Consider the following 23,632-nt stretch of genomic DNA (forward strand, 5'->3'; position numbering starts at 1 on the left):
GGGTCTGTGGCCTGTGTGGTCAGGTGAATAGGATGGGGAACCATTGGTGCTGCCGTGCTGGCTGGTATGGGTTGGGGGCACAACCGTGGAGGAGAAACGAGGTGGAGTGGGGAACTGCCGGACCAGGTTGGGTACCATTGCACACCTTGACCCGAGCACTATTCTTGTGCAACTTTGGTCAGGGTGTGCACTACACTCTGTGAAATGTGGATCAGGGTGGGCAGTGCCAACCCTGACCCATACCCTCTTAAGGAAAACTCTCGGGTCAGTGAGCACCTGATCTGAAAATCTCCAATAAGGGGTTTTGGGTGCCCACACTGACCCAAATGTTGTGCTCTTCCCTCCAGCCCCCTCAACCCCACCTCTCTCTCTCTCTCTCTCTCTATATCTATCTATCTATATATATATATATAGTCACCCTAACTTGAATTTCTGGCTTTGCCCTTGGTGATGGTGATGTTCTTATGCTCATTTCTTTGAGTAATTGTCATAGCAATGTCTACTATATTATTTTTCATGCTTAATTTCTAATAACAAAAAACTAGTACCCAAAAATATTATAAAAAAAAAAAATAGAAACACTAATTCGAATACTAATTTTTTTCATGGTTTCTATATCTTTTGATGCTAAAAGAAAAAAACAATAGGGGGTTTTTTCTAAAATTTTCAGTACATAAAACTAGGAATTAGATAATCCTTGGCAATTTTTAGTGCCAATGACTTGAATCTGATGATATTCTTCTTATTTTTCATATTAAAGAGCTTGCCTGTTGCAATGGACGTGCCTTTCATATGAAGGGCACACTAATCTGAAAAATCATGCCGGCACGACATTTCTCGTGAAACAACTTTAACAGACGAAGTGTGAACAAATTTCATGGGAAAGATGGGAAAAGCTAGGGCCTACACCTACCCTCCTCTTTACTTGGTTGTTTGTTTCATCCATGCTCAGAAAGCCATCTCCTTTTCATATGAAAAGTCCCTTTTCTCCTACAACAAACAAGCTGGGCCATTAGCGACATCCTCGACTTTCATGGGTTCACTTTTCCTCCCAAAGTGAACTGTTTAGAGATGGGTTCAGACTTGGATACTGGACCCAGTTTGACACAACCCATAATCAGCTAAAATAAGAGGGGAAAAATCGTGCATGGGGAGAGAGAATAAGGAAATTTTAAGGATTTAAACCCAAGTTTAAAAGAAAATACCTTCAAAATCAGCAAGATATTTTGAAAGGTTCAAGCAGTCTATGTGAGGAAAAGTTAGATCACATGCAACAAGTAGAATACACATGGAAGAGGAAATAAGGGACCCCAATAAATGTAGAAGGGGATCCTAGTGCGAGCAACTTGGAGGAGAGGGAAAATGTCATGGTCAACCCCGAGATAGCAAAATTTTCCCAAACCCCTATACATGAAGATATTGTGTTTGAATGTTAGAAGCTTGGTGATGAGGTGGGCTTGCAAATATATAGCAGGAGTTGTCAAGGATCATAGGTACCCATATTCACTTCTTTGGGCTTCTATTGAATTGAGAAATATGTTTGACTGTACATCTTTTTGATACATAAGGGATCGTCCAGATAATTCAAATCAAAGTAATTTAATGTCCGACTCGGCCTTATATGACATGACCTATCAATAAAAATACTTCAACATTCTATCTTTGCCATATATTTCATATATCATACTAGATAGATATCATATTCATAGAATATGATTCACTTTTAAGGTGCCTTGACGGTGAAATGGTAGACACACGAGACTCAAAATCTTGTGCTAAAGAGCGTGGAGGTTCAAGTTCTCTTCAAAGCATAATATTGAGGATGCTCATAGCAACAAAAAGTGGAGGCCTTATTGGACATACAACAAGAATTTTTGGAATTCTTGTTGGCAGCTTAGCAATATCTATTGTAAATCTCCTTTTTGGTGAAATACCTAGCCATATTAGCTAGGCCAAATGACCAAAACATGGAAAGATCACCTCCAAGATTGGCACCATGCAATAGAATGGAGAATTTTGTAAACATCACATTTATACAAGATTAAGTGGTTAAAATATCCTTGAATGCCCTATTGAGACATCTAGTGTTAAATGATCTTTTACCAATAATAGCCAACAAGGGCTCACCACACCTGCCTAGGTGGGCCAGGCTTAAGGCTTTCAAGTTGAAAGAGGTCTAGAATTTGATGTACATTACTCGTGGTGTGTGTCCAGGTTGGGTTTGGTTATGAACCAGGTGGAACCAGACTTGGCTCCGATTTTTGGGTATGGTATTGGGTCTGGGCCTGGGTCTAATCAAATCCATCATAAGAGAAACCATACACAGACCCGACAAGAACTACATGAACCAGTTGTAAATGGTTAGAATTTGCTTCAAAATTAAGGCTTGATTTATTAGTTTGTTGAATTCATAATAAGGTTTGTCTTGTCCTCTATATCTAAATCCAACATTGTTTTATTCTTTATGTTTATTGTTATTGGAGAACTTGGGCCGAGGGATGCTGTATTTTATACTATATGCTACTGTCGATGAAAACTGTTTTTTTCCCAGAGAAACATTCACAAGATGAAAATTTGCATTAACAAAAAAAAAAAAACTGAGGCTCCAGTCATGTTGGTTATTGGATTCGAATCTGGTAGCTTCCCTACCCTAATTTGGTTTTCAAAGTCCACAAGGGCTCCACATTTTTGGCAGAGACTTGTAAATTTCACCTAGTTGACTGAATGCCATGAGTTCGGGTCGATTAAGTGATCCAGTTCTCGGGGCTCCGTTGCCTGGTGGGAGCAGCTAGTGCACATCACTTACTTTTTAAGGATGGCAATGGACCGGGGTGGGGGCGGGGGGCAAGGTCTTTACTCTCGCCCCCTCTCAAAAAAGTGCCCTCCATTCCCACCTTCAACCCTGCACATATTTTGATTTTAACTTCAATTATCTGTTTCATGTCTTCCATCTCTAGTCCAAACAGAGTGGAGATCCATTTTTCTGGTCCCTCCGTCGCTGCCGCCTTCTCCTGTTAGAAGAAGGAGAAGAAAGAAATGTGAGCTCGCACAACTTGTTAGAGGAAGAAGAGAGGAGAGATTCGAGAAAGGGTTTTACGTTAGGATTAGAATATATATATATATATATATATATATATATATAAGATTTATATGTATAAGAGTATAATAGTAATTTCTTTAATTGGAATCGAGGATGGGGCGGGACAGGGCTGGGGCAAGAGTGAGTTCATCCCCACCTCCATCCTTACAGAGTTTTTTGTTTTAACCTCTATTCCTGGTCCAAACAGGGCAAGCCAAGGCCCTGTTTCCCCGTCGACTGCCATCCCTACTTCTGTTGGGACAGCGTTGCAAGTTAGAATCCCAATGGTATCATTGTATAACTGGTAGGGGTCTGTGGATTTGTCATAAAAAAAAAACTACAAAGATGACCCTTTTTCCAAAGTTGAAGCTCAGCCTACACTCTTGTGGGCAAGGAGAGCCTCAATGATTTTTTACCAACCAAAGATGCAGCTGTTGATGAAGGGTTTTACCTTAGCTTAAAAAAAACTTTTTTCTCAGTGAAAAAAAAAATCATAGATGCACATTTCTTGGCATGGCCTTATAAAACTAAAACTGAATTGCCCAAAAGGGCTCCCCTCATCTAATAGGGGCTAATTGTGAATGCCACCAAGTTGAAGGGATGTCACAAGTTCAAAACCCATGGGTGATGCTAAGCTTGGTGTACTCCCAAATGGCAAGGGGCACCTAAAGTGTGTTACCAACCGGAGGTCAACCAATGTGCCGTCGGTGATTTTGGGTTTCCCTTGTACTATCAAAAAAATAAAAATAAAACCATATTAAGCTTTTCATATTATTCACCAATCTTTTAAATTGTTTTTTATGCCGTTTATTTTATCTATGTTTTTTAATGCAAGAGATTTTTATTCATATATTCGTTTTCTATCCAACCTTTGCCATTTCATGTATTGCCACCAGCCATGGTTCTGAAACACATAATCCAATCTCGAATATAAAAGGAAATCAAACGAAAAAAAAAACATTTAAAATTGGGTTCTCTTGATGTTTTCAAGATAGGTTTATATTAAAAAATCGCAATATTTTCGGGATAATATCACTGTCTGAAAATATCGTGACATTTTCAAATCGCTCACGATCCCCGACCCACATCGATTCAACCGCTTCCCCGGTCGTTTCGGTGGCGCGCCCTTCTTCCTCCTCTTCTCTCGTTCCCGCGAGTCTCGCGCCACGAATCGTGTCATTCTCCTCTACCTTCTTCTTCTTCATCTCTTCGAGATTGGACGCCATTCTCTCTTCCCGCCAAAGAAATGGACGAGTCCGTGTCGTCGTCGCCGCCGCTCCTGCAAGCCCGGCGGGAGCCCTTCGAGCACGGCCTCCTCCCGTTCCCCAAGCTCATCTTCACCGACGGGATCCAAACCCTAGCCTCCCTACGCGACGATCTCCTCCGTCGATCCTCTGCATCCGACGCCCCCCACGGTGCCCACCGCGTAGACGCCGCGGCGATCGCCGAGACCCTCCAGATCTCGCCGGACAACGCTCGCTTCGTCCTCGATGCCTTGGCCTCCGTCCTGCCCGATGCCGGCGGCGGCAAGCCCGCCGATCCTCTGGCGACGGCGAGGGCCTCCGAGGTCGGCGACGTCGGCGCCCACGTCTTCGATCTGATCCTGTTTCTGTACATTCAATCCTACAAGCGGCTACTCCCCAGGACGCACAAGGACTCGGCGGCGGTGAATGATGTCTGGCCGTCGACCTCCGCCTTCGATGGATACTTGTCCGTGCTTTCGCCTCTTCAGGTCGGAACTCGGTTTTATTTCTTCGTCTCTCCTTTTGATTCTTCGGCTTCAGTATGATTCATTGCTTGGTTGTTTGATGGTTTTGCTCCAATGAACACCGAAGTTGTCAGTTGCTATTTTGATTATTTTCCCCCAAACGGCTAAAAAATTAGTTTCAGATATACTTTATGTTGTAAATAGACTGTTAGATTGCTCAATTTCTTTGTAGTATGCAAATCTTGTGAAATCGTGGCTAAACCGTAATTCATTTTCGTCATGACTTTACAAAGTCATGTCAAATTCCTAGTTGGTTTCTGCATTGGAAAAACGTAAATGGATTGCAATGCGATGCGAATTTGTGATTAAATGGATGGTTTTATTAAATCAATTGTACGAGTATGAACTCTAATATGTGCTGCGCTGGTTGATTATGTTTGGATGTGTAAAACATTGGCCAAAGCAATTCTTTCTCTTGCTTTACTTCAATAAGTAATTGCATCGTGTTGTATGTAGACATGTGGTTACTGTTCTTATCACAAATTGTGTTGCTGTTATGCATTTCACCAGATATATCCATGATAAACTGTGGGATAGAGGGATTTACCTCCCCACTGATGCAGTCTTAATCTTAAGCTTAATCAGAGCAGGTTTTTATATGATCGAGTTGGGAATATTTTGATTTATAATTATTAGAAATGACAAGAGATTTATTAATAAATACCAAAGAACAAAAACAAATAAGTGCTTATTTGAGCATTTGAAAATGGAGAGCATACACATTGTTTTTTCTTTTTGAGGTATAATAAAAAACTTATATTATGAATAGGAAGAATTAGGTGCATAGGACATACATAAGGTTGATGAGAACTCAGCCAATAGCATCAAAGGCCGGCAGGCTGGGCGGAAGAAGAAAAATGAAACAACATCGCAATAGGACCTAGGAGCCACAATTAATACAAACAACAACAGCACACAGTAGACAAGTTCAGCACAGTAGCGAAGATCATATTGAATTCTTAAATGCAGCAGCAACACTAATGAACCTTTGCCCTTGAATATCCTGCTATTATGCAAAAGCCAAACAAACCACCAAGCAGATTGGATCCACCATTTCCAGGCCCTTCTCCACCTCTTGAATCTCCGCAGAGTTACCGGAGACCTACCAAGAGATCACATAGGTTGGTGAAGTTATAGGTGCTCTCTGACAGATCTTCCCAAGCAAGGATAAAAAGGTTTTGAAAAAATGAACATTCCCAAAAAAGATCCAAGCGTGTCTCTTCTACTTTGCAACATATCACGCATTTGATGGCGAGATTCAAACCTCTTTTTTGAATACAATTAGGAGCTTGCACTTTATGAAGCACCATCAACCATGCAAAAAGTCTACCTCGCAGAGATGGTCCCCAACCCCAAACTGCATGCGGAGGCCACAGTGAAGCACCTGTTTCAGATAATAGTAGGCAACAAGATGACACTGTGTAGTCACCATTTTCTGAGTTACACCATACCAAACTATTAGGACTGCCTGGGAAGGAAACTTTATGTAGTTGCTCCATGAGCTGTAACCATTGTTGGAATTTTCTGTAGCGTAGGTTGCGCTTGAACTGAATATGCCTCCCTGATTGTTGAGTCAATATTCACTATCGGACCAGACTGCATCATAATGATTGCATAGAGGGCATGATATATATCTTTCAGTGGCTGATCCCTGCACAATGGGTGGGTGCAGGACCAAAAATCTACTGACCTACCATCCCTGACTTTAATAAGCAAGTAGTCTTTTACAACAAGCAACACCTAGGACATGCTTTTCCAAAATATTGAAGGCCACCTCCATGATGAATTAGGTGACCATTTCCAGAGAGATCTAGAGAGGCGATATTTGTTCTTTAATAATGAAATCCAAAAACCATCCTCCTTAGCCATCCACCATACCCACTTTGCGATCAAAGCCTTGTTCAGAAAATCCAACCGCTTAATGTCAAGGCCTCCACAGTTAGTTGTCCTTGACACAACATCCTGCAAGGAGATGATTAATCGAGCATGGAGTCTCGGTACTGGTATTCCAAAGAAAGATGCAGATGATCCTTGTAATTCTTTTGACGAACTTTTTCAGCATGATAGACATGAGATATAGGGTTTCACAGGAGATAACATGATTGACTAATCTTAGTTGGCCTGTCCATGACAACATACACATTGTATGCCACTAATTCGTAATGTTATTTATTTATGTATTTTTTTATAGACATTTCACCCCACACCATCCACTGCATTCCTTGTATAACCAAATTAGAGGTGCAAAAGGCTAGCAATGTATGTTTTCCATCAAAAGAAAAGTCAGAGTCCTCCATTTGTCTTCAAGGCAATATATATTAAGCCCTGGTGATTTAGCACATGCTTATGATGCTTCTGTGTGAATGATTAAGATATCTGTGCATACGATGCTTCTGCATGAATAGCTAGGATATCCATAAATGTGTCATTAGTGGCATGCTTATTGTCATAATTGTCATCAAGCAGATGTCCAACTACCTGTCCCAAATAAGGTCTCCATTAACATTCCTTGGGATCAGTCCACATAGTTATTGTGCCGGTAGGTATGCATCTGCATCTATGAATTCCAAGGACCATGCTTCTTTAACAGCATCACTGAAGAACTACAAGCACTTAGGGCTACTGCTATTTTGAGCAATCAACCAATCCCATAGATCTTTAGTCAACATGTGTGGGCTAATCATGCAAGAGCTGTAGTGAACACCACTGAAAGTGAATGCTTCATTCCACCATAAGTGACATCTCTATTTTGGATCTTATATAGGGTGCCTACTGTAAGATTTTCTGGTATCATCTTGTAGGAATATGCAAAACCTCATGGACAAAGAAGTAGGAAGAAGAAAGGAGAGAGCTTCAGCAACTACACATTCTCAATGAGGGAGGACGTGCCTTTCTACTCTTAATCTTTCACATTTGTAAATTACATGGCATATTACAAAAATGCCCCTATAATGAAACACAATAATAAAGAGGAATAAAGGAAGTAAAGGAATACAAAAAAGTAGACATAATACATGTTTTTTACAACCATACATTTAGAATCTCTTTAGGGAACTGAATGGTCAATATAAAACTAAATTCAGGTCTGGATCTGGATCTATATCTATATCTAGACCTGAGTCACATAGGTCACATCTCGACAACCTCCCTCAAATTGCACATGTTTTTTACCATGCATAACTTGGCCTTTAAGTGCCAGAATCTCTGTTTCGTAAGTCCCTTTGTGAATAAATTCGGCCACCTGATTTTCAAACCCGATGAACTTTGCCTCAATTTCCTGATCTTCAATATTTTGCCTGATAAAATGCTGATCTATCTCAATGTGTTTAGTCCTTCCATGTTGTATGGGATTCAACGAGATTTTAATGGCAATCTGATTATCACAATACATAATAGATCTCAAAATCTTCTCTCCTAACTCAATAGATGTCTAATCCAAGTGATCTCAAAAGTCGCTGCTGCCATTGATCTATATTCCACCTTTGTGCTGGACCTTGTCACTGTCTTTTGCTTTCTGCTGCTCTATGATACAAGATTTCTTCCAACATAAACACAGTTTCTTGATATTGACTTCCTTTCATCTGGGTCCTAAGCTCAATCTGCATCAGAGAAAGCCATTACTGTTAATATATCCTCATTCTGCAACCTTCTTATGTATGCTAGACCATCACTCAATGTCTATTTTAAATACCTAAGTATCATTTTTACTGCATCCATGTGCCCTGCCCTATGTTCATGCATAAATTGGGACACTTGATTAACTGCATAGATGATATCAGGTCTAGTGAATGTCAAATACTAGAGCATACCCACTATACTTTTGTATCAAATCCTCGTATAGTTCTCCATCTTCTAAACCCAATTTGTTTTGAACTATACACAAGGTGTCTACTGATTTGCATTCTTTTATGCCTGTTTTGGCCAACAAATCTAATGTATATTTGTGTTGTGTCAACACCAACTACCCAACAATATAATCTACTTTTACCCCAAGAAAATATTTAAGCTTCTCAAGATCTTTCATTTGAAATCTCTTATTTAGAAGCTCCTTTATTTCTGCAATATGCTTTTCATAGCTTCCGATGACAATTATGTCATCTACATATATAAGTAACAACGTAATTTTGTCCTTGTCCTTGTGAACAATGAATAATCAAGGGTTGACACTTTAAAACCGTGTCTTTGAATCTCGCTAAAGAAGCTTTGAAACCATGATTTGAAGGCCTACTTCAATCCATATATCGATCTTTTGCGCCTACAAACATACTTTGCAGGATCTTTTTTATTAAAACCTTGGGGCTGCTTCATATAAACTTCTTCTTTGAGTTCTCCATGCAAAAATACATTTTTTACATCCAGTTGATTCAACGACCATCCATGATCCAGGGCCAGGGACATGATTGTAATGAGATATTGCGAAAATATAAAGAGTGCTTATAAGCACTTACAACAATGAATAAAAGAGACAATATCACAAGTCCACTAAGGGACAATGCAAGCACAAGCCTTTAAGAAGGCAACAATATAAAAAGCCTCTTATTGAAAAGAGAGAGAGCTCTCAAGAATGAAAATATACAAGGAGTTCACCCCTGTTTATACAAGAGGGAGTGAAAAGAAAAGGAGGGCCAAGGGCCTCAAAAGGAGAGCCCAAAAGGGGGCTCCCATGGAGTCGTTGGGAGCCCCCAACGGTCACATTTGTCACCGTTGGGGGCTCCAACGACTCTATGGTTGGAGCCCTTTTTGGTTCCAAAAAAATACAAAAAAAGAAAACTAAAAAAATAAAAAAAGAAATTACATTTTAACAAAAAAATAAAAATAGTTATTTTCTAAAACAACTATGTGAAATTACAAAAATACCCCTATCGGGTATATATATATATATATATATATATATATATATATATATATATATATATATATATATATATATGAAGTACATTTTAACAATGATGATCCTAATCGTCCCCATCTTTGGCCTCTGGATTGTAGTTGGGATTATCTTTGTACCGGGAATTCACTTTGATGTGCCCTTTCTTATTGCAAAGGTAACATGTGAGAATGCTTCTATTTTGCTGGCTGGTTAGAGGAGTATTTGGCAGCGGTAAAAGGCCTCTTCCACCCTGATAATTTCCATGACCTCGGCCTTGACCTCCTCTATAACCACCACAACCACGACCATGATCAACTCCAGTATTTAATACCTCAGTGTTTTCACCATCACTACCATTATTGCTTCCCAACAGATTATTCAAAGTCTCCTTGACACTTTCAAGAGAGGGCATCTGCTGATCGTATTGATGTGACAAAGTAGTGGCTAGCACATGAAAGTCTGGTCCAAGGCCATTTAAAATCTGCTCAACTTGCTCCTTATTTCAAATGACACACCCTACCATAGCCAACTGATCCACGATTCCTTCATTTTATTCTGGTACCCTTGTAATGAAACAAGCGAAAATACAAAAGCGATCCCAATAAGGATCAACACAAATACAAATAAAGCGCTAATTAATCTAAAGATGATACAAAGTGAGAACAATCTCACGAACATAACACACAAACACAATTAGCCACTAAGGGCACACACAATACAATGTAAAATATATAAAATCCACTAAGAAATGCTTAGAGAAGCATTAAGATTACAAGGGGTTTCAACCTGTACTTATAATACAATAGGGATTGGAATATGACCGTTGGGGATTAGCCCAATGCCTAGTTGGGCTACCCCAACAGCCATAAAGTGCATAAAAAAAGAATTAAAAAGAAAAGAAAAGAAAAACAAAAAAAAAAGATACACAACCCTCTAATAGGCTAACACCTATACATGGGTGAAATGATTGAAATACCCCTGATGGGTATTTCAATTTACATAAAACAGAAAATAGTAAAATAGAATATATATATATATATATATATATATATATATATATATATATATATATTTTAACACTTCCCCTCAAATTTACGGTGTAATCACTGAAAGTTTGCTAAGAAGGTATAAAAAACAAGGTGAAGGCAAGGCCTTAGCGAAGAAGTCTGTCAGCTGGCATTCTGAAGTTACGTAAGGTAATTCAATGGTTCCTCGCAAAAATTCTTCTCGGTCATAGTGACGATTCATCTCTATATGCTTGGTGCATTCATGAAAGGTGTGGTTGCTTGCAATATAGATAACACTCTTATTGTCGCTGCATATCTTCTAAGGACTAGAGATGATTAGTCCCATATCTTTGCGAAGACCCCTCAACCAAATGATTTTCATCGTTGTGGTTGCCATGGCTCTGTATTCAGCTTTTGTGGATGACGTAGAAACCTTTTGTTTCGTCTTGCACCTCCAAGATATAATGGATTCACCTCAAAAAACACAAAGGCCCGTAGTTGAGATTCTATAATTGGGATTACCTCTCCAATCATCATCAATATAAATAATTAACTCTAAAGAAGAGGTAGATGATAGAAATAGCCCTTTGGTGATAGTATTCCAGATATATCTGACAATTCGTACAAGAATACTCATATGCATAGTAGTTGGTGCATGCTGAAACTGAGTGACTGAGTGAACCACATGAGAGATGTTTGGTCTCGTGATGGATAAATAAGTCAAGGATCCAACCAATTGTTGGTATAGAGTTGGATCGTCAAGTAGAGTTCCATCCTCCAATCATAATTTTGAATTTACAACTTTTAGCGTATCAACCTTTTTATCATCAGAGATTCCAGATTTGACAATAATATCTGTGGCCATTTTTGTTTGAGACAACACATATCCTCGAGGAGAATAAACAACTTCAATACCTAGAAAATACCTTAGAAAACCAAGGTCAGACATATAATTTTTTTTAAGAATATTTTTAATTTCATCAATTCCCTTTTTGTCACTTCCTGATGATGATCATATCATTCACATATAATAAGAGTATGACAATATCATTACTTTATCTTTGACAAAAAGAGCAATCTCAGTATGACAAGATTTATAACCCAAGTTTAGCATAACATTGTTAAACCTATCATACCAAGTTTTGAGGTCTTGCTTAAGCCCATAGAAAGCTTTCCTTAATCGTAAAACTTTCCTTCTCTCGATCTCCAGACAAGAAGGAGGATCTATGTACACTACTTTATTTAGGTCACCATTCAAAAATGCGTTCTTAACATCAAGTTGGTAAAAATTGGCTACTTTCTAATAGATGCTAAGGCAATGAGTGTCCTAATACTAGTCATATGGGCTATGAGAACAAATGTCTCTTCATGGTTTATTCCATACTCTTAAGAATAACCTTTGGCTACTAACCTGGCCTTATATCTTTCTAAGGATCCATCCCCCTTTTGTTTTGACCTTATAGACCCACCTACGTCTTTTTTTCTTATGGGTAATTGTTGATTTTTTCAAGTCTTTGCTTTCTCAAAGGCACTTATTTCTAAGCTCATAGCATCAATCTATTCAAGAATTTTCTTAGCTTCTTTGTAAGTTGCAGGTTCATAAAAAGAGTGAATTGACAATAGACAAACTCTATATATAAGAGAAAAAGTCTCATAAAACACAAATCTTTCAGGATGTCTAGAGGATCTACTGGATTTCCTAATATTAGATTCTCCTAGATTTTGGTTTTGTGAGTATCTATCAAGTGTACATGGAGGATGATCAAGAGTTCTTCTGTAATAAGTTTGAATATCATGATTCTGGGTATCCTCCATGAGAATACTTGAGTCATCAATATGCATATCATTATCATGCATACCATCGTCAAGGGTCTTATTTGGCAATAAATCAAACAAAAAGGAATACTCAAAACTATTCTTAGGCTTATCAAAATCAAAACCATTTTCATTTTCTAGAAAATTAACATTTCTTGAGATATATAATTTGTCAGTTTTCTTATCATAGCATCTATACCCTTTTTTATTATTAGCATAACCAAGAAATACACATTCAATGGCCTTTGGGAGATAATTTGTCTTTCTTGTCAATAAGTACAAAACATTTGCATCTAAAGATTTTTAAGATTCTTATATAAGGAATGATTTGATATAGTTTTTCAATTGGAGATATGTTTTGCAAAGTGGATGAAGGCATTCGGGGTATAAGATAAACTGCACTTAGGGCACTTTCAACCCAAAAATCTTTTAGAACATTTTTTTAGATAAGCAAAGTTTTTGTAGTTTTAATGATATGTTGATGCTTTCTCTTAGCTAAATCATTTTGTTGAGGAGTATGTAACAAGATCTTTGATGTAAAATCCCATTTTCTTTTAAATAATTTTTGAAGTTATTAGACAAATGTTCTCCCTTTGCATCTGATCAAAAAATGACAATATTGGTTTGAAATTGCTTTTATATAATTTTATGAAATTCTTTGAAACATGATAATACATTAGATTTTTGCCTAAGGAAATAGATCCAAGCATACCTAGTACAACCATTAATGAATATAATATAATATAATATAATATAATATAATATAATATAATATAATATAATATAATATAATATAATATAATACAATATAATATAATATAATATAATATAATATAATATAATAGGAGAGTCCTTTTTTTAACATGACTGGTGCAGTATCCTATATATCTGAATGCACAATTTCAAAAGGTTTTGAAGAAATAAAAGTTTTAGTACCAAAAGGAATCTTCTTCATTTTTTCAAGAATACATTCGTTACATATAAACTCTTTATTACAAAATTTTCAAAAATGGAAAAAGCGATAACTTAGATACATTAGGATGACCTAATTTTTGATGTCATATAAAAATATCTTTTTCTTTGATAAAATTATAAAATGATTCTTTGGGAAGATGAAGAAAATCCATATAGTAGAGGTTTCCCTTCATATAACCTTCTCCAATCAACTTCCTTGACTGGCGATCCTGCACCCAACATTTTAGTGATGAGGAAGAGACCTTATATTCATAATCTGAGATTTGAGAGATAGATAAAAGATTTAAATTAAGTTATGAAACAACTCTAACTTTAGGTACTTGAATTTTTTTTGAAATGTTTGAAAATCTTTCAATACTTTTGATTTCAAGATTAGTTCCATCGATCGTAGAAACATAAGAGTTATAAAAGGATTTTGTGCATTCGAATAAGAGAGATTCTAAAAGGGTAATGTGAAAAGAAACACCGGAGTAAAGAATCCAAAAAAGCATACCTAAAGGAGAGAAAGTAGATACAGTGACACTAGAAGTAGATATGGAGGAGTTCTGATGCAGCGAGAGCTTCAGAGCTTTCACGTCAATGGGTGCCGATGTGTTGCTGGTCTTCCAATACACGTTCAGTCGTGCAACCACAAAGAACTCAAGAAATGTTGAAACAAGGGGATCAGATCGATCGATCCGATCAATGGTTTATTATGGGACTGATAAAAGCTACAGTGAATAAAGAAAAAGGAAGCGAGCAAATTGAAACGATTAAACTAAAACAATGAACGACTGTTGGAATGAAAGGAATAACAAAATAAAGAAAGGGAATGGAAGTAAAGCTGTTGCAACAGAATAAGGGTACATAAATGCAGATATCCCCCAAAAAAGCTGTTGTAGGCTGAACGTGACACAGAAAAAAAGATTAAAGATAAAGAAACAGAAAAGTAAAGATTGTTGCAACCAAAACTGACAGAGAAAGAACTATCTGAGTAAAAAAAAAAGAATCAATCTCCTCCCCCTTCACGCAACCCTAAACAGGGTATTAATAGATCGTGACTGGATCTGGGTCTCGAGTCCAGTCCTTGGACCCGAGATGAACTCTGATTGCCACTGGATCTGGGGCGTCCCGACTCGTGCCCTTTGTGTTCATCTGGAGTAGGTACGAAAGTACCTCTTCTCCGCGCCTCAGTTCAGTGATCCTGATCGGATCCACCACTTGGATTTGATCACCGATCCCATGGTGCAAATCCAGAGCACCGCCTGGGTCAGGCTGTATGGACCTGGGTCCATCCTGCTCTGCATCATTCTCCCTTGGTTGGGAAGAAGTCGACTCTGACGACTTGTTGTCTCCACAGTAAGCATATAGATCAGACACATTGAAGATAGGCGAAATGCGCCAATCTTCAGGCAGTTCAAGGAGGTAGGCATTCAAACCTAAGCGCTGAAGGATCTTGAAAGGACCATATTCTTTAGGACTCAGTTTACTATAAGTACCTACTGGGAAACACCCAGGACGCAGGTAAACCCATATTAGTTGATCGACTTGAAACTGGACATCACGACGACCTTGGTTTACAAAGGCATCGTAGGCTTCGCGGATATCAATGAGTTTGGTGCAGGCTTTTCTATGTATGTCACACATGTGATCGACAACATCAAACGAGAAAGATCGGTAAAATAGGCTCGCGAGCCGGAGAAACCCGATCTCCTTGGTGGGAAGAAGAGCTATCTTATGACCCTTAAAGATAAATGTGTACGTGTTCCTATGGTCATCATGGATGGTTTTACGGTCAAACTGTCAAGGATGTCCCAACAGGATGTGACAAGCACTCATAGGGGCCACATCACACCACACTTCATCGTGGTAATGCTCCCCCATGGAAAATCGAACTAGACAACGCAGGGTGATAGGTACCTCGTTTTCTTTCTTGAACCATGTCATCTTATAAGGTTGGGACAGTTTTTCCGTTTTTAGGTTCAAGGTGGACACGACACTCTTGGACACCATATTCTCCCACGCTCCGGTATCAATGATAACATCACATGCACGCCTCTCACAGTTGCACCGGGTTCTAAAAATATTATTTCGCAATCATTTTGTCAAGGTCGACTCTCGGGATGTGGTCAAAACATGACAGATGGTTAACAAATTTTCGATGCTGCCATCGAACTCAACGATTTTCATCTCGTCATCTCCCTCAACAAGCGACTCACCCTCGCTCTCACTATCGGACGCTGACACAAGAATGTCCTCCGCCAGATGGGTGTTCTTACTCACGGTGGGACACTTGGACGCAATATGACCTAGTTCTTGACACCTAAAACAACGAACGATAGACTCACTGGGCTTAACTTTGGATCTGGTGTGGTACGCAGGTTCGGACAAATCGGGTTTGCTAGGGTCGACTCTAGGGGTGGACTTTGAGTCTTCTTTCCTAGAGGAGCTCGCTTCCTAGGTTCGGAAACTCGACTTGGGTTGACTGGACTGATCACTACGGGATGTCCTATGTTCCTACCTTCTTTTTAAATTTTCCTCCACATTCATGGCATAACTGCTTGCCTGATCTAATGACTCGACTGTGATACAACTGAAGTCGTCAGAAATAGCAGGACAGAGACCAGAAATATACCTCGTGACCTGTTGACGGGCGGTTTTCTCGATCTGCACTCGTAGGGAAAGACGATGGAACTCAGCAGTGTACTCCGCCACAGTACTGGTGCCTTGACGCAGGGTCATGTACTCCTTGTAGGCCCTCTCAGCGTGATCTGACAGCACGACCTTAGACTGCATCAACTGCTGCATCTCCTCCCAAGTCAGTACGTGCTCTAGTCCCTGCCGCTCCCTCGACCTCTGCAGCTCAACCCACCATACTAGGCCTCTCTACCGAGTAGAGGCTAGGGAGACGCGACGGTGCTCAGCAACATCGTGGTAGTCGAAGAAGAACTGGACGACATAAGACCAGTCGGAGAACTGCTCCGCATCGAATCGTCCTGCGAACTCTGGAAGCTCCAACTTCACCCCGTATGTGGAGGGGCGCTCTGGTACTCGTTGCTGACGGGCCTCCACCATGCCTGCGCGGTACTCATTCCAGAAGGCATCATCATCCATCACGACCTCATCTCCTTCACCACGATACTGCTCTCCTGGTAATTGATGCTGACAAACTCTGATGACCTGTGGTCGGCGCTCTGGTCGCATCGGTCCTTGCTGAAGCTGCATAAGAATCTGTCTCTGTCTGGCTCACCCGTGAGTGGGAACCATTTGCGGCCGGCGTTGTGGCACCGGTATGCCAGGTGGCCCTGCTATAGGTGGAAGGGCTGGTCGGGTCTCGGGCTTTAGGTGGGTAAGAATGGGATAATACGAGTTTGGGTTGTGGGTCGGGCTAGGATAGTGGTGTTGGGTCGGGCATGGTATTGGGTTTTGGATCGGGGATGGGTTAATGGGTTGGTACTGATGCGGGTATTGGGTTTGGTTGGTATAGTATTGGGATTATTCGCCCGATTGGATATGGATCGGGTCTAGTCCTAAGCTACTTGTCGGACCCAGATTTGGATAGGTTGGATCGGGGATTGAGTTGTGGGGATAAAAAGCATGGTTTGAACTCGATCCACGATCCATATGATTATGGGTCTGGTTTTGACCCGGCTCAAATTCAAACTGGAGCTCCGTCCGGGTCCGATATGGGTTTTGGTCGGCATTGAAACCATATTGGGGTTCAAACATAATGGGTTGGGTCTGATTCGGGGCAAACCACAAACCAAACCCAACTGGGTAGGTCGGGTAAGGAGCTTGGGAACTCGGACGCGCTCCCGGGGACCCAAAGGATAGTCCACGAGACCCGAGCCCCATGTTCACGAACTCGGGTCGAGACCCTCTCTGGTCCATACCTGTCCACACGGCCCCCCTGCTCCTGCTCGTGGGTTTGCCGCCTTACGGCTCCCACGCGCGGGCCCAAGGGGGAAGGGCACGGCCTTCCTGGTTCGGATAGAGGAACCCTGGTCCCCAGCAGTGCCCAGCGGGATGCCGAGACCCTGCAGGTCCGACCCACCTTGTGGCGCGAGCTCCCTAGCGCAAGGCCACGAGCCCAGGCCTGGGACAGGACCCAGCGTAACACTGTGGTCCTGCAGCTCGGGCCCAGCCTGCGATGCAGTCGCAGGGACTCGCTGCCACGGCTGGGGTGCATTCGCACCTTGCTGGTTCGGTGGGAGGGAACTCGGAACTGGGCGACCCACGGTTGTAACAGGGTCAAGTTGGAGAGGGTGTACCGAATGAAAACTGCAGCGACCTGCATCCCTGTGTAGAGTCTCTCCAACATCTTCCCGTTGTGCTGCGAGTTGGGGTGTCAACGAGGCTGGATCGACGACAACAATATCATCGGGGTTGTTCACGCGCGTGCCTAACTGGTTCAATAGCATCGCATGCGCGTCTACTTTGGATTCAAGTCCACCCATCTGCGCTTCGACCCCGTCTATACGCTTCGACAGACTGGCGATGTCCTTACGTGCGTCATACCCTCTTGAACTATGGTCATCATGGCCATCAACTGCATCATTGGATCTTCGCTGCCGGTTGCCTCTCGTTCCTTTCCAGTCGCCGGATTGCTCCTCGCCTCTTGACCCATGTCGCTGTCGAAGGAGGAAATCCCTGGGCTTTGATACCACTTTGATGCAACGAGAGCTTCAGAGCTTTCACGTCAATGGGTGCCGACGTGTTGTTGGTCTTCCAATACACGTTCAGTCGTGCAACCACAAAGAACTCAAGAAATGTTGAAACAAGGGGATCAGATCAATCGATCCGATCAATGGTTTATTATGGGACTGATAAAAGCTACAGTGAATAAAGAAAAAGGAAGCGAGCAAATTGAAACGATTAAACTAAAACAATGAACGACTGCTGGAATGAAAGGAATAACAAAATAAAGAAAGGAAACGGAAGTAAAGCTACTGCAACAGAATAAGGGTACATAAATGCAGATATCCCAAAAAAAAGTTGTTGTAGGCTGAACGTGACACAGAAAAAAAAAGATTAAAGATAAAGAAACAAAAAAGTAAAGACTGCTGCAACCAAAACTGACAGAGAAAGGACTATCAGAGTAAAAAAAAAAGAATCAATCTCCTCCCCCTTCATGCAACCCTAAACAGGGTATTAATAGACCGTGACTGGATCTGGGTCTCGAGTCCAGTCCTTGGACCCGAGACGAACTCTGATTGCCACTAGATCTGGGGCGTCCCGGCTCGTGCCCTTTGTGCTCGTCGGGAGTAGGTACGAAAGGACCTCTTCTCCGTGCCTCGGTTCAGTGATCCGGATCAGATCCACCACTTGGATCCGATCACCGATTCCATGGTGCAAATCCAGTCCACCGCCTGGGTCAGGCTGTATGGACCTGGGTCCATCCTGCTCTGCATCAAGTTCTTAAGGAATTATTGAAATGCTTCCATTAGATGTTTAATAGAATTCTTAAGTTCTTCTCTCATGGTACCTTCACCTTTTTTGGGTGGTGTTTCTTCAACGGTTGATATCTATTTTTTAGGCTTAGTACAATCCGGTCTAATGTGTCCCACTTCTTGACAAAAATGACAAATCGCTCGTCTTTTTCCTCCATTGTTATTTTTCCAAAATTGAGGAAGTTTATATGCTTTAACATTATTATCGGGTCTTGACACGACAAGAACCTCCTCACTTCCTTTTGTCATGCCAAGTCGGTTCTTGGCTTGGTATATTTCTCGAAGTGCATCATCAAGAAAGGTAGTTTCGGTCCTATGAAAGATATTGCACCTAACTTGCTCAAATTTAGGTTTTAACGCGAATAGGAAGAAAAACAAATGTTCTTCCACAAGTTGCTTTCGCCTCTTTTCAATGGCAGAACCTTCTTAATTAGGTTCAAGCAACGCTAATTCATCCCAAAGAGGTAAGAGAGTACCATAGTAATCTCTCACACTGTTATCTCTTTGATTAACACATCAAATCTTTTCTTGTACAAAGTATTTTTGTGCCAAGCCATTTTGCATGAACATACGTTTAAGAAAAAGTGAAAACCCATGCCTCACTTTCTTTTTTAAATTTGACTATGCTTGCCGCAATCTTGAGGTCCATGCTTTTAAGAAACCAAGCAAAAATTTGGGCATTTTCGGCTTCCCAATCTTCCACTTTGATGTAATGTTCTTTGAGTGCAGCCTCTCTTTCTTCGTCATTGAGAATCTTCACTTGGTCACCATCCTTTTTGGTGAGTATGAGTTCACATGTGGTACCACTCACATACCCCCATAATTTCTTCCCCTTAATGTGGTGCTCCATAGCGGCAGCCCACATCAAATAGTTGGAGTCATTTAGCTTGAAGGTAATCACGTCATGGATTCTTTTTCGCCCATTTGAATCGAGTGAGACTTTGCTTGTGGATGCATTTTCCTTTACAATCACGAACTTTTTGGAGAAGAGTTACACAAAATACAAGGGCCTTAAGCTCTAATACCATGTAATGAAACAAGCCAAAATACAAAAGAGATCTCAATAAGAATCAACACAAATACAAATGAACTGCACAAGCACTAATTCATCTAAAGATGATACAAAGTGAGCAATCTCAAGAACATAACACACAAACACAATTAGCAATTAGCAACTAAGGGCATACACAATAGCCACTAAGGGCACACACAATACCACTAAGAAATGCTTAGAAAAGCATTAAGATTACAAGGGGTTTCAACTCCTATTTATAATACAAGAGGGAGTGAAGGGGGCAGCCCAACTAGGCATTGGGCTAGCCTCCAACGGTCATATTTATGATGACCGTTGGGAGCAGCCCAATGTCTAGTTGGACTGCCCCAACAGCCATAAAGTACATTAAAAAGGAATTAAAGGGAAAATAAAATAAAAACAAAAAAGGATATACAAGCCTCTACTAGGTTGACACCTATACATGGGTGAAATGACTGAAATACCCCTGATGGGTATTCAGGGGTATTTCAGTCTACATAAAACAGTAATATATATATATATATATATATATATATATACACACATAGATATTTTAACAACTCCAGCACACTCATAAAACCCTTCTTTAAATCATGAAACTCTCTTTTCAGTTACATAACTTTGGCTCCAGAAATTTGAGAATAGGTCTGTACCAATGAGAACTAATCGCTTTAAAGTAATCAATATTCCAGAGATCCCTCAGTGCAGTCATCGGGTATGCCAGTGAGAACTTCCTGTGATAATGTGGAAGTGATATAAGCAACTAGAGCCTGGTCCTTTTTCATCCAGGACATAAAGTCTGGATTTTTGACATGCCTCGTAGAGACAAACCCCTTATCATCCTTATCTTCATGCACAAGAAATTTCAGAGGGATTGGAACCGATCCATCAAGGTGACCTGCAAGGTCCTGACTTTTAATAAATGGAGTAATTTGCCTCTTCTAGGTAACAAAGTTGGAATTAGTAAGTTTCTCAGGAACCAGCTAAGGAAGAAAAGTAGAAAAAGGATTGTGTTGATGTGGATCCATTAAGGAATGAAGATGAGATCATGAGAATCAAGGAAAGAGAAGGAATATGTAACAGTAAGTAGTAAAGAATGCAGTAATATTGTGCCTCTGGGTGTTTCTATAGGAATATTGATTACTTTATTATTGAAAAAGGAAAGAGGCAATGTCGGCAATATTTGGAAACAACATCTAAAACCTCAAATTCATTCCTGGCAAGAGAAGTTCCAAACAAACAACTGTTCTGATTTCTTCTCTTTTTTCTTTAGGTTGTAAATGCACTTCAATGGCAACCTATTTTTTCCATAAAAGGGTCTTAAACAATGTGTACTGAATATATGGACTTCATGTGGTATTGTGGACAATACATGGATTTTATTGAGCTGAGTTGAATACTGATAACAGGGAAATTTCTTTGAGCTCGGTTGTACTGATAACTCTGACTTTGTTGAGCTCTGTTGAATACTGATGTGCATGTTGATTTACAGCTTGTGCGGTCCAGTCGTCGGTTTATGCCATCACAGGCTGATGAAGAGGCTCATCAATTATCATATTTACAGAAGCACTTGCCAAATATACTTGCACTTTTGGCAGAGCCCACTGAAGATGAAGATGATGAACCGGTAGGAAAACTTACATTTTTTTGTGTGTTGTATTTATTAGTTTTCATGTCTGCATGCATATTTGTTTTGAGCTGTTCCTAATTAGACTTCTTTTCAATAACAAAAGTTTTTATTACATGCATTGATTAACTTATTTATTTTGTTCAGTGTTATCCACAATGGGAAATTCATTAAGGGTCACATTAGTGGACTGCGCTTTAGTATTTCTGTGGGACCATATGAAGCTTGCTGTTGCTGTTAATATTCTGATAGAATATTTATTTTCTTGGTCATCATGCTTACAAACATCTTCACCAGAGTTTTACAAATCATTGAAGTTTCTCATTTCTAACTTCTAATGATATTTTTTATCTTTTAAGAGAAACCAGTCTACTCTTTTTCATGAAATAGGAATATTATAATGTCATTAAATGTATGTTTGGTACCAAACAGAAAAAAAATCTTTCCCACATAAAAAATTTGGAAGGGTTATCACAGTGATACTCCAACTTAACCTCTGTGTCGTGTTCCCTTGTATACAATTCTTAATGTATAATTACACAAGAATGTCATGTCTCATGTCCTCTGTCATGTCCATGTGACAGGTTGTTTTCGTCCTTTGTATACAAAGGAGTGACACCTTTTGAGGCTGTCATGTCCATCTGACAGGTTATCTCTTCCCTTTGTATATTGAGTGACATCTTGTGACATTTTGTCTTTGATTTACTTAAAAGCTCTTCTCTACATTTCTTTTTCCTACTGAAAGATTTTTGGGTTATTGTAAATGATGGACCCACTAACAATGCAACTTAATTGTACAGAAAAGAAAGCAGCACGCAACACCAAAAAAATGTTGCAAGTGTTCTATTATATTACTAGGGTATCACATGATACACCATACATTATTGTAATATGTGATCTAGTGTACTATATATATATGTGTGTGTGTGTGTGTGTGTGTGTGTGTGTGCATACAAGTACCCTGAGCTATGTCACAGGGATTCGGCTAGCAGGGTGCCGCACCCGCGTCGACGCGACTCGACGCGGGTGCGGGTGCGGTCAACCCGATTCTGGGTGCGTTGACCGCACTCAGGATCATTTCAGTCCATTTTTGTTTGGATTTTTTTTTTAAAACAAATTTGCCTTACGAAATGGGCTGCAGAATTTAAAAAAAAAAATCTGGACAGCTGCTTGCTGCTGCTGCTCTTGTTTTATAAAGGGGCACTTGTGTCCACAACATCTGACGAGCTTTGTTGGCATCCCATGCTATTCCTGCCTCCAAACAATTAATTCACAGCGTTGGAAAACATACTGTTAACTTGGAAATGATGATCCATCTTCCTCAAAAATTAAAACCAAAATTCAAGAGCCTTTTGAAGTCTTTATGCTTCAACCAACCAAATCCTTTTTCGTCAAGGATTTTCTCTCTCTATAATAAATGATAATGATGGTGGTAGAGTAGAGCCTTGGTGGCTATTAGTATTCACTTTTCTCCTGACGAGGTGCTCTAGCCGTAGCCTTGTGTAGACCTCTCTTTTCCACATGTCAAATCCAATAAATTTCTTTTAGCTGTCATCTGTGTGCAACTGTATATAAAATGAAATTTGAAGAACCCTAGGCAGTGGTGTGGCAGTGGCGTCGTAGGCCTCGTGAAGACTCTCTCTCCAACAAACCACGTCAAACCTTTCGCTTAGATTTTTTTCGTGAAGACCAAGGAGTTTCAAACATGATTGAATCGTGACAGTCAGCAGAACGCAGCAGGCTGGGTCGATCATATTGCCAATCCTTTCGGTTCATCAATTTTGTCCCGTTGAGCTAAAGTACACAACAAGCAGAACGTGGGTAACAAGTCTTCACCCCGACCCCCTTCTATATATATATTTTACATTTTTGCCCCTACCGCACCCCCGCACCCGGGTTTTTTGGAAGTGCCGAATCCCCGCACCCGCACCCATGTGACATAGACCATGAGAAAAAAGGTGAAAAGTGTTAAAATAACATGTATTATATAAGATTGTAATCTGTTTTGGAGGTTAGGGGTATTTTGGTC

General features: G+C 40.2%; 1 protein-coding gene across 1 annotated transcript in view; it reads left to right on the forward strand.

The window, feature by feature from the left end:
* The first annotated feature begins 4,189 nt into the window (after positions 1 to 4,189).
* LOC149828982 (uncharacterized) overlaps positions 4,190 to 23,632 on the forward strand; it is a 59,421-nt gene continuing 39,978 nt past the window's right edge. The window contains exons 1-2 of the mRNA XM_090017845.1: positions 4,190 to 4,811; positions 21,469 to 21,603. Coding sequence (XP_089873971.1) covers positions 4,326 to 4,811; positions 21,469 to 21,603 — 621 coding nt within the window. The 5' untranslated portion in view covers positions 4,190 to 4,325. The remainder of the gene's footprint in view (positions 4,812 to 21,468; positions 21,604 to 23,632) is intronic.

The sequence above is a fragment of the Nuphar pumila genome, chromosome 9 (assembly GCF_984573655.1).
Source record: "Nuphar pumila chromosome 9, dmNupPumi1.hap1.1, whole genome shotgun sequence".
In the NCBI taxonomy this organism is placed as follows: Eukaryota; Viridiplantae; Streptophyta; class Magnoliopsida; order Nymphaeales; family Nymphaeaceae; genus Nuphar; species Nuphar pumila.